Source organism: Triturus cristatus, chromosome 7 (assembly GCF_964204655.1).
Source record: "Triturus cristatus chromosome 7, aTriCri1.1, whole genome shotgun sequence".
NCBI classification, from domain to species: domain Eukaryota; kingdom Metazoa; phylum Chordata; class Amphibia; order Caudata; family Salamandridae; genus Triturus; species Triturus cristatus.
Window position 1 is genome coordinate 1245901706 of NC_140590.1, and position 12197 is coordinate 1245913902.

Sequence of the window (12197 nt, forward strand, 5' to 3'; positions counted from 1 at the left end):
TGTGCGTTTCTACACCAGTGTTGCTTTCTTGTCCATTTGTTTCTTCCAACTCATGTTCCATGTTGCTCCCACCCATGTGCTGTTCTTCGTTTTCCTCCTCCCTCAGTGTTGTTTCTGCCCCCCATGTTTCCCTCATCAGCGCCCTCCAAGTTGCTTTAGAAAAAAATGTGCTCTATGTTCTTATTTACTGATCCAACTCCAATAGGTAAATGAAATTATAAAAGGACGTTTGTCATTTGGTTGGCTTACTCCGTGTGCCTACAAAAGGACACAGCCAGCCACGTTGTAGGCTTTTCTTTTTTCCTACTCTTTAGACATACCACACAGCATTGGCTGTAAAACATCGCTAAAAACCATTGCCAAAGTCATTTGGGTTAGATGAAGAGCACTTGTGGCTTTACCAATGCTGGTTTTTTTATCAGATGTGCACATCTGCCTAAAACGTTGTGCACTTCAGTGCGAGGGCTGTTGTGTCAATCTCTAATTTATTTTAATCTTCATTGCATATACTTTCAAAAGAAAAAGATTCACATTTACTAAGGTCAGATCTTATAATTTTGCAAGTGCCTTTCTATGTATTTCATTCTACGAAGAAGCAGCTCTGCAGATCTGTATTGTACACTCCATTTATATTATGTGACCTGGTAAGAGATGTGTTTTAAATTCAGGATGACAAGTCGTAACAACATGCAAAATATTGGGGATTAGGAGTGCCCTATAGAAATATCTCTTCCTTTGAGGACAGTGCGATGTAGACATAAAATGTGCACAAGTAAATAAACAAAATGCTTTTATTGCAAAGAAAAAACATCGGCCCAGTTTCAATAACATTCTTATTGGGTTTTTACTTCTAGCTGTCATTTATCCAGTCAGTCATTCAGGGATATTAACTACATCTGGGCCAAATTCTCACATCTTTAGTGTGATAATATCTGTCCTCGACAGGGGAAAAAGGACCAGTTAACCGTTGCAAAGTGTCTCTTAGTCTGCCAATTTCATATCCAAAGTCTTTGGTAAATACACTATCTGCAAAATGTGCGGATTATGGGGAAAGCATGTCACATCCATAATTACTCGCAACAAGAAACAGCAGTGGAATTGCACTAGTGGCCCTGAGTTATAGTGTAGCATACAACTGGTTACAGCAGCTGTTAGTTTTTAGGCCAGGATTTGTGATCGCTTTGGTCATGGTCTCTGCAAAACCTGGCTTAGCAAAGTCACTAATTTTGATCAGAGCTATTTAAATATTTGACTTCCCTAAACTAAGTCACCCACTTGGTCCCTTTTATTAGGTCTCGCCTTGCTATCGCGTAAGCGATCGCAAAGCGAGACTATTGTAAAAGGGCTTTTCAAAGTGCTCCCAAAAGCGGATTGCATGGCTAGCACGCGCACAATCACGCGCATCGTGCCGCCATGCACTCCGCTTTTGGGAGCACTTCAAAGGGTCCACTCCCCCGCCTGGAATGCGCTCCCCCGCCAAGCACCCACGCCACGCTCCGCCGGGCTTGTGCTTGTTTATCCAGTCAGAGACTTCCTTTTGTTAGTTTCAGTTTACAGTTAGCTCCTTTCCATCTCTTCTCTCCGCGCCTTCATCCTTCACTTTCTGTGCGCTGTCCTCCCCCTTACAGTCACTACCTCGCTGCTCCTTATTATTTATCTCCCCTTTCTCACTGCCTCTCCTAACTTTTCTCCCTCCTTCACCGTCTCGCTTTCTCTATCCTCTCTCCAACCTTCCCATCCCCTGATCCGATCGCTCAGTTTCACACTCCCTCGTCTGCCACTCTACTTTGCCACTCGTTCCCTCACCTGACACTCTTCCGCCACCCTCTGAGTCCTGTTGTTACCCCAGCAGCTCGCTCGCTGTGCTGCCCCGCTCTTTCCGTAGCCTTGCTTCCAATACTGTCCCTTCTCCTCACACCCTTTCCCACTCTCTCCTGCCTCTGCCCCACTTCACTGGTCTCTTTGACGTCTCTTCCCCTTCCCGCACTCCATCTTCTCGTGCCCACTTTTCTGCCCCGTCTCCCTCGCTGCATTCCCTCTGCTGTCCTTTTCTCTACCCCTTCATTCCCCCTTCTCTCTTCTACTCAGTTGCCTCTTCCGCCCCTCTTCTTCAGTTTATTTTACTTCCTGCTCCCTTCATGTCCCTTTCTCTTCCCCGCCTCCTCACCCACTTCTCCTGTCACTGTCCTGCCCCAGTCTTCCTGCTCATTTCCTCTAGTGACTGCAGCAACAGCACCGCCCCGCCTCGGCTCTCGCCTCCCCCGCTCCATGTTCCTGCTGTAGCGAGGGGCAGATGTCCGGGAATGTCACCCGATGGTTTGGCCCATTCCTTTCTGTTCACCTAGAAGCGCGTCGCCCGCGCCCCCTCCCGAGGAGAAGGTATTCATTATTCAGCAGCTCCACGGAGGGGGCAACAGAAGGTTGTCTGAATGTGACGGACTCTGATCTGTCACAGATGTCAGCGCAGCTGCCCAGATAAGGACTGCATTACACTCAGGTGACCCCGCCAACCCCCTATCTTTCGTCACCGCAGGCTGTGCTCATAACTCTACCCTACCTACCACCAGCCCAGGGTATACACCCAACACCCAACCCAGGAAATACCAAACATAATTACCCCTGCTAAAAACCGACCTATCACTACTTAATACAGGTGTTCCACTACCCGTCCCTAGACAACGTCCTCCAACCACAAATAACAGCCCGTACCGCACAGCCCTACGTAACACACTCATCCATAAATGTTACACACAACCCTTTTCAACCCAATATGCGATACATTCTCCCTATTCCCCACCACCCCCTCTCATGAATGTCCCATTCAGCATATAACTACAGTACAAATAGAAAACACCTTTTCTTCTTTCACGTCTACCAAATACCGCTTCCTCTGGTACTATTCCCGATCCCTCCCACTACTTGCTGTTCAGACACTTTAGGTGAGCAATCCACTACCTACCAATGCTCCAGGGAGATACTGGAGTTTTGCAGAAGATCTCTCCACCATATTCGTCCCTCCACCATTTCTCTTATCTTGTCCCCAATCTTTGATTGGGGACAGGACGCCTGGCTGTGGGCCCCTAAGAGTCTCGTCCCTGGGGAAGCCTGATCTGGTTGTAGCTTCATTTCCCTGATCGCTATCGCTCTGCATTTCGGGCCTCCTTGTTAAGCACCATTTGCTGCAAGTTCTTCGGCTCCTCCCGTCTCCATGCATTTCAAATGTACTTTTTGGGGTTGTGTTTATCTGCTCCTGTCTGCACGCATTTCTTCGTCTGCACACATTGCAAAAACTGTTTGTTTCCTGTATATATATATATATATATATATATTTTTTTTTTTTTTTTTTTTTTTTTAAATGTTAGCTCCAATACTTAGTAAATTATTAACTTCAGTTTTTACCATATACTTTCAAAACTAGTGTCATAGCAAATTCGGTAGCAGTAGCATGCATTTTATAAACGCTTGACAGGTTTAGGTGCTCTTCAAATCATAAACATCTGATGCCTTTTCAGTAATTACATTACTTAGGTAATTACACATTTTAAAACATGTTTTCGTACCACCAGCACGCAGATCAGTATTCGCTAATGCTTGTATTTGTCACCCCGGTTTAGCCACGCACCACCCCCCATAGACAAAGCAGGCCTGGCTGCGTACATTTACAGTCTGCTTGCTATGCTTTCCTTTTAATATTGTTCTGTCATAAAAGCAAATACTTGCAGTTTGTTACGACTTCTTATAACAAGCATTTGCAATGCAATAGGTCTCGCATTTATACGAGTTTGAGCTATTGGCATTGTAAATGACAATGCCTTTTATTTATGTTTTAAAAACCCACACATAAATAAAAGGCATCGCGATTTACAGTGCCAATAGCTCAAACTCTTAACAACTGCGAGACCTATTGCATTGCAAATGCTTGTTTCTTTAGATAGGAGAATATTAGAGTGGATGTAGCCATGTATTGCAAGGGCGCCTGCCGCATATAATACACAACTGCATGGGTAATGCTGGACGCACTACCTCTATAAACTGGACTACAGAGCGGTTTCTGGTTCGTACACTGAGGCAGAACACACCCTATAAATAATATTTGAGAACTTGTTACCTAGGAATAACGGAGTCACCGTATGGTAACCTGAATGTGTTATTAGCAGGGTATCGTGTGTGGCCCAAAACAAGCTTCCTTCACCACAGAAGGGATCCACAGTTCAAGCTTCTCTTCCCTACAGAACATAAACAAGCATGTGTGTGTGTGTAGGTGTGTGTGGTTGTGTGTGGTTAGCGAAGAGTGAGTGCTGATAATGGATACACACAGCCCATCATCTTAAGATTTCGATTTCAGCCAATGTGCACTCAAACCTGCCCCCTTATTGTGAGTTGCACCCCATATTTCATGAGTTGTAACTGCTGCACCCATCAAAGCGCTTTGAGATCTAAAGCGCTACATAGGGCTAATCAATTAACCAGTCGCCAACATGCTGTGCTTTTAAAGAGAATGTGCCAAAAGTTTCCAGCTTCCTCATCATGTCCTCATGAAAGCGCCAATGAAAGGACTCCCTGAATGGTGCAACCGACATGAAGCAGCCGCTGCGATCAGAAATAAACACTGTGAACGTTGTCCAGTTTCACAATAACATTTCCTTAATGTTCTTTAAGTCACAAAACAGTAATACTAAAAGCATCTCAACATAAAGGAACACAAACATCGAGTTTATGGAAAGAGAAAGCACACTGTAAGTCAAACGGGCGCAGCAAAGCATTAACACAACGGCATGTTCTTTGATGTTTGATGTTCTTTGAACAAGAACATCAAAGGGGCGCCGCGAAAGTGATCGCGGGCGAAAGTGATCACGGACGTTTAATGAGCACAACGAGGTTTGCCAGCCTCTAATCCTAAGCGTGCGCCCGCACACATGCACTGTAGCTCTAGGCTGGCCATGATAGCATTTTTTGAGCCCTCACAAAAAGTCTCGCCAGACCAGCGCATACGCTGGGTCAGGCGAGACCTAAAAAGGGGAGCTCGGAGCAGCCGTGAAATAAATGTGCAGAAAAACAGCGGCAAGTGAGCGCTGCAGGTCTCATTGTTTGAGCCTCAAGGTCTCTGTTGGCGCTATGAGGAGTAAGGAAGCTGTTCTGTGGGCTCATTCTCACTTCAAGTTTAGACATTGCTACACTAGTAACATTGAGGAAGGACTATACTGTTGGTAATGGCAGCCATATTTTGGGAGGAAGTGCAGTAAAAGTGTTCACATTGCGAGTTGTCTGTATCTGGCTTGCAACATGGCTTATCATTGAGTTATCTGTCAACAGAGGACTTTTGGACAGAATGTTTTTGTTCGGGTTCACTGTATTAGTGACTGTGGATCGTTGATAATTTCATTTCTGTTAACGCTTTTTCTTCTGCAGATTCTGGGGCCCATAAAGTTAACCTGTAGCTTAAATAGGCCGACCCACTGCCCTATTTCATATGCTGTAGTGGGTGGAAGCAAAAGGTAAAGGACAAGAAACCAGCAGATGAAGAGAAGTGGATGAAAGTCCCTTTAAGTACACATATTATTTTAGTAAAAATCAAAAGGTCTTCGTTAACGCCAGACCTACAAACGGCAATTCAAATGTATGCACTTTGCTTTGGTCCTGGCTAAGAGGTGTATAGCTATAGGTTGGTTGGGGACAGGGAGCCCTGCAACAAGTTTCAAGATTTAAGAAACAACTGAGTGGGAACTAGCAGATGAGATTCATATTCTGATGTTTCGAGGGGAATAGAAAATAGCAGATGATTTGGACACATGGGCTAAAAAGCATGCCCTTCACACTGTTCTTTTTTTTATTCACTGCCTACAAATAAGTTAATACTGTCAATGTTTAAAGATCTTAAATTTCGTCAATGCAGATCAGCTCTGTTATTTGTATAGCAGGTACATACTCCTCTGATATGCAACTCGGTAGCCTCTCTAACCTGGCATATACCAAACATTAGAAAATGTGCAAAATTATAAATTTTTCCACTCTGTATGCAACTGTATTATATTGTGATGGATTGTTATATTTCTGTGGCATAAACGAGTAAAAACACAGTAAAATCACACAGGATAAATGACTAAAGATATATTTGAACTAAATTGATTGGAATTTAAAATATTTGCTATGAAATTATTTTCCATTTGTAAACCTTTTCATAAAACTATTTGTAATAATTCGGACACATTTAAAGCTGCTTCAAGAAATTTTACAGAGGGCTTCTGCGTCAGAAGAAGAAACAAGCATTGGCATAGCCAATAGGTCTCGCCTTTGGGACCTTATAAGTGTTTAGCCATGCAACAGTTACATAACTAAATACTTATAAGGTCCCAAAAGCGAGACCTATTGGCTATGCAAAGCGGCCGTGCGGACGCGAAAGCGATCACGATCAAACATCAAAGCGGCCGTGAAACCGAAAGTAATGGCGGTAAAGCGCGGCGCGCGCCCGCGCACATGCACTGTGGCTCTAGGCTGGCTTGGTAGCACTTTTTGGAGCCCTCTCAAGAAGTCTCGCCAGACCAGCGCATGCGCTGGGTCAGACGAGACCTAAAAAGGTAATACAATTCTAGAGAATGGTTTCAGAAAAGGTATTTTCTCAGAGGGATAGGAAAAAGAAAGAAGAGAAAATGTGAGGTAGAAAAAGAGTGGAAGAGAGATGCGCACCTAGGTGCACAGAAAGTAGGGAGATGGATAATAACTAATGCGACAAAATATAGTGTCCAAGTAGATTATTTAGGGAGGTTTGACTGTTTCTAGGTACAGTTAAGAGTTTATTCCACAGCAATCTAGAGGAGATAGCACTGAAATTATCATAATGTATAATAATATCAGCTCTTCGATAATAGCAAACACAGGCCCAGCAGATATGGCACAAGGCATATACATTTTTCCAAACATGAATGAACAGTTTTAATATTTATGTGAGCAGCAAATCAATTAAGTAGTAATCCCATCTGTTAAGTATAACGTTAGGTGTTATTGCCAACGAGCCTAAAGGGAATTATGTAATTGAGAAACAAAATGTCCACATTGACCCCACAATTCAAATACTGGACCATTTACATATCCTTTTGCATGCCTACGAGACTGCCCAAACTGGGCCTTGTAGACTATTAACTTTGTTGGTCATTGTAATGAATCCTGAAGAGATTTAGAACATCTTACTATTTACTGCAAACAATCACACATACTTGGAACCTAGAGAACGTACCATAAACAAAATATTCAATACTACTCTTAAATAAACAATATTGAAGCAAGCAAGGAAAGTGCATGCCTAAATAATGTGAGTGCAGAAACGCTGACTGGGCAAAAACACTTGACAAAGTAAAATAGAAGACAAAGCCAACTATGAATAGAATTGCATTGCGGATAGACGTCAATCACCCCCTTCTATAACCTAATAAGGAAGTCGGGATGAATAGCTAAGAAAGACAGTGAGATTATGGCAAGAGGGGGCAAGCTGTGATAGTGAAAGCTTACAAAAGAAAACTAAGGAAGAGAGAAAAGTGGGGACTGGGCAAGAGACCGAGAAAGAGGGGGCCCGGGGGAGGGGGTGAACAAGAGACTGAGGAATGGGGGCCAAGAGGAAATAGACATGGTGGTGGATTAAAAATAACATGGATTCCCACTGGGCAGAGACAAGAGAGAAAGTCAAGGGGGCTAAGGAGGGAGAGAATGAGGCCAAGACTAAGGGGGTTAAAAAATAGAGAAGATGCACACGATGGGGGAGGCAAAGGAGCTCTGAGGGGAGAGAAAGGAGTGGAAGAGAAGGATATGGGGGCAAGAGAAAAACAGAGGGGGGAATAGGTGTGAATGAGACAAGGGGGCCTGGAGCAGAGAAAGCAACAAGGTGGCTCTGAGGGGAGAAAGCGACAAGGGGGCCCTCAAGGGACAAACAGCTAAGGTGGAAAGGAGGGGTTGGGGGAAGAGATACGAGTGAAAGATGCTGTAGGATAGGGCATGTAAGGGGGAGAAAGACTATAGAGCTGTGGGTAGAAATGGAAAAGGGGTTTGGCAGGGAGAGAGGCGAGGGTTCGATGAAGAGACCCCAGGATGACAGACAAGGGGGGTCCTGTAGGAAGGGAGAAGGGCCCCGTTGGAAGGAGAAGAGAGCAGGGTTAGGGTGAGAAAATGACAAGAAGACCTGGAAGGTGAGAAAGAGTCAGAGGAGCAGGGGTAACGGCGGGGGAGGAAGAGAGATAAGAAACAAGAGGCTCTGGGGGGGTGGGGATGACATGAGGAGAGAAGAGAGAGAAAGAGAGAAAGAGAGAAAGAGAGAAAGAGAGAAAGAGAGAAAGAGAGAAAGAGAGAAAGAGAGAAAGAGAGAAAGAGAGAAAGAGAGAAAGAGAGAAAGAGAGAAAGAGAGAAAGAGAGAAAGAGAGAAAGAGAGAAAGAGAGAGAGAAAGAGAGAAAGAGAGAAAGAAAGAGAGAAAGAGAGAAAGAGAGAGAGAAAGAGAGAAAGAGAGAAAGAGAGAAAGAGAGAGAGAAAGAGAGAAAGAGACACACACACACACACACACACACACACACACACACACACACACACACACACACACACACACACACACACACACACACACACACACACACACACACACACACACACACACACACACACACACACACACACACACACACACACACACACACACACACACACACACACACACACACACACACACACACACACACACACACACACACACACACACACACACACAGGGGCCTGGCGGAGAAGAGAAAGACATCGTAAAACATACTGGGAAGAGAGAAAGACAGGGAGACTGCGGGTACAGGAGACAGACAGGCCAAGGGGTAAAAGACGGACAAGAGGAAGCAAGGGGTGGATGAGGAAGTCAGAGAAAGACAATGTGCCTGAGAATGAAGAAAGAAAACAAGTGGGTCCAGTGGTGGGGTGGCGAAACGTGAAGGCTAGTGGAAACAAGCATTTACAATGCAACGGTCTCGGCATTGTTAAAGTTAGAGCTATTGGCATTGCTCATGACAATGCCGTTTCTTTAAATGTTTTAAAAACATAAACAAAAATAATGTCATGAGCAATGCCAATAGCTCTAACTTTAACAATGCGGAGACTGTTGCATTGTAAATGCTTGTTGCTCTGTGTGACAGGTTTGCTAACCGGATTCTTCAGAATGGAAAATGGTGGGGCACTAATCCCATTAGGCATTGAACTGCTGGCAAGATGGTGGCAGCGTGAGTGGCCGGACTGGCAGTCGTCCCTTACCTCACCCGACGCGGGTTTAGATCAAGTGGTCCTTGATGGTGCGGCGGTACGCAGCTCTTCAGACGCCCCAATGCTGTTTCTGTGGCTGCATTTCTACTTTACGGCTCAGGTGTCCGTGAGTGGAGATCGCATCGGGGGAAGCAAGACAGAGACTATTTGCGCGGTTCGAGCGCTGTGTGTGCGAGCAGCACGCAGTGTGCTCCAGCAAGGCAGGCAGAGGCGGAGCAGTCTCTGGATCTTTACACGCCGACCACAGATCATGGGGCCTAAGACGGAGAACCTGCTTCCAAATCTAAAACTGTAGCCAGACGAAGTGAGGCTCTCAGGAAGCTACCGGATGGGAATGACGCCTCGAGCACAGTGGAGATGGATTCGGGCAGTTTAAAAACAAATGCAGGAATAGCTTCAGAGTCCTAAAAAAAACGAGGGCACCGGAAGACACCACCGCCTTTCTCCGAGGCAGAGCAGAAATGCCTCGGAGACACGCAGCTTCCTTTTCGGATTCGGGGGCGTTTTTTGCTGTTATCTCCTCTTGCCATTGGCTGGAGGAGATAATTAGACTTTCTGCAAAAAACACGCCCCCCGATCCGAAAAGGACGGGGCCTGATCGGAGTGACGGGACCTCTTCTCCAATGGCTGGCCAGCATTGAAGAGGCCAGCCAATGGAGAACAGGGGAGAAGAGGGGCGGGTTCAAGCCCCTCTTCTCCAAGTCATTAAATCTCCGACTTCCGGTTCTGCCTTCGGCAGACCGGCGGTCCTCGACCTAAAAAAAAAATAGGGGACAAAGGGATGAAAGTCACTATGGAGAAAGTAACATGGGGAGAACAAGAAATGGAGCTGGGTGGAAGGAAAAACAACAAGCATTTGCAATGCAATAGGTCTCGCATTTACGCGAGTTTAAGCTATTGGCATTGTAAATGACGATGCCTTTAATTTATGTTTGAAAAACGAAAACACAAATAAAAGGCATTGTTATTTGCAATGTGAATAGCTCAAACTCGCGTAAATGTGAGACCTATTGCATTGTAAATGCTTGTTGTTCCTTTCACTGTAGCAGTGACCTGGTTTGTTTTAAAAAAAATAAGACCTTTGGCCTCACGCTGTTTGTTCATTTGCATCTCACTGATGCTGGGAACAAAGAGATTGCAATCTTTACTGCCGATCTTTACTGCCGTGCTGCCCGCGAAAGTGAAAGCAAACGAGTGCTTTCAGGCCTCCAAATGGTGCGCGCGCCCGGCCGGCGCACATGCACTGTATTTGGAGGCCTGAAAGCACTCGTTTGCACTTCCAGATCCCCCATTTACAAAAGCTCTCGCTAAAGCGCTGTCTCAGGCGAGACCTAAAAAGGATTGGCCGTGAAAATGACGCGGCCCGCGAAAGCGATCAAGCACGGCGGAGGTACACATGGCGGTGGTGCACGTGCACGCAGGCTTTAGGCCACAGGCAGCACCTGGAAAACCCGCATACAAAATGTCTCGGCCAGACCAGCGCATGCGCTGGACCAGGCGAGACCTAAAAATCACAAAACGGCCAAGCAGACATTAGGCCATCTTCTAAGGCATTAAAGGAGAACAATCATAGGCTAGGTCAATGAATCTCCGATAACCACAAGTTGCATGTAAAATGTAGGCAGGGGGGCAGTGTCAGACCCTATGCGATAAATGTTGTGGGCCCTGTAGTGTGTTGGGCCTTAGGCCCACATGCTGTATAAATGTCAACACTGACGCAGCCTACTTGGGAACTGTAACTGGCCACGTGCACCCGGGCACTTTTATTGATGGGGCAACGTCACTCGTGACACCCAGGATGGATGGGTGGGGGTGCGAGTGTGTTCAACCCTCAAGGGAGTGGCTGTATTTAAAGCATCTTGCTGAACACTAGAACTTATCCCGCAGGGCACTACAGGCCCTTCCGAAGAGAAAAGAATGCCTGACCCGTGCTCATGAGTAACATATGGCGTGTCGGTGCCGGGCAGTTGCAAGGTCGTGCTCTGAACCAAGGTATCCGTTTCACGCACTGTGCAGGGTACTGTTGGGTCACTGCGAACGATTTATGAGGATGGGGCAGTGTCATGCAATAGTTGTTACACACAGTAGCGAGCTAGTTAGGAACTGGTTTCCTTACGCCAAGTGTCGTCGCTCCGCCGACACAGATAGGTCTCTCCTATCTCCACAGTCACTTCGGGGTCCCTTCCCCCAGGTTCGGCGGGAGGTTCCTCCTCGTGCATGCCGCCTTGGAGTGGCGAGAGCCCCGTTGTCTGTTCAATGGGTGCCTCTTCAATTCGCATGGGCTCCGCGTCCATGCTATCGTCTTCTGTAACCATCAGTCCATTCGTGCTCCCCAAATCTGCTAGCGGCGTGAGGGACCGCGGCGGCAGGTCCTGCAGGGGTACGGTTGCAGCTGCCGCCGCTTGCTGCAGACCCTCCAACTCCCCCAACGTCGCCATCGCCATCCAATACGCCACAATCCCAACAAGTACAGACGACAACAATCTACAAGGTTCTCGCCACGCGTGCGCAGAACAGCAAACAGAATCCACTACAAGTATAACCGCGAAGGAACGCACTGCGCCTGCGTGACAAAGAGCGTAGCGCGTGTGCGTACTCAAAGGACAAGCAACACCGACAGACGTAAGAGTCTACACTGCGCGTGCGTCTAAACGCAGTTTGGTGTAAGTGACGCGAGACTTATTCGCCCGCTGTCTGAATTGGTTTATTTTACTTTCTCTTCATTATCACATACGAGTGCCTCGAAATACATGACTTTAGGATGTGCGCTGTGAAAAGCCTTCTCCTGTCTTCGAATTAATAAACTATAATGTTAATGTATACTAGCAGGCCCGTTCGCGCAAATACTGCACATGACAACTGACTTGCCTTAGTTAACTATTGGCAATATTGCGGTGGGTGAGAGGTAGCACAAATGTTT

At 46.2% G+C, this 12197-nt stretch overlaps 1 protein-coding gene across 4 annotated transcripts in view; it reads right to left on the minus strand.

Annotated features, from left to right (window-relative positions):
- Nucleotides 1–11852, minus strand: part of KAT8 (lysine acetyltransferase 8) — a 236767-nt gene extending 224915 nt beyond the window's left edge. Inside the window, exon 1 of one of the 4 annotated variants that reach the window (XM_085618705.1) lies at nt 11394–11852. In XM_085618705.1, the coding sequence (XP_085474831.1) occupies nt 11394–11721 (328 nt within the window). In that variant the 5' untranslated portion in view covers nt 11722–11852. The remainder of the gene's footprint in view (nt 1–11393) is intronic. The other 3 variants (XM_085618706.1, XM_085618703.1, XM_085618707.1) reach the window with 3 other exon arrangements.
- Between the last annotated feature and the right edge of the window lie 345 nt (nt 11853–12197).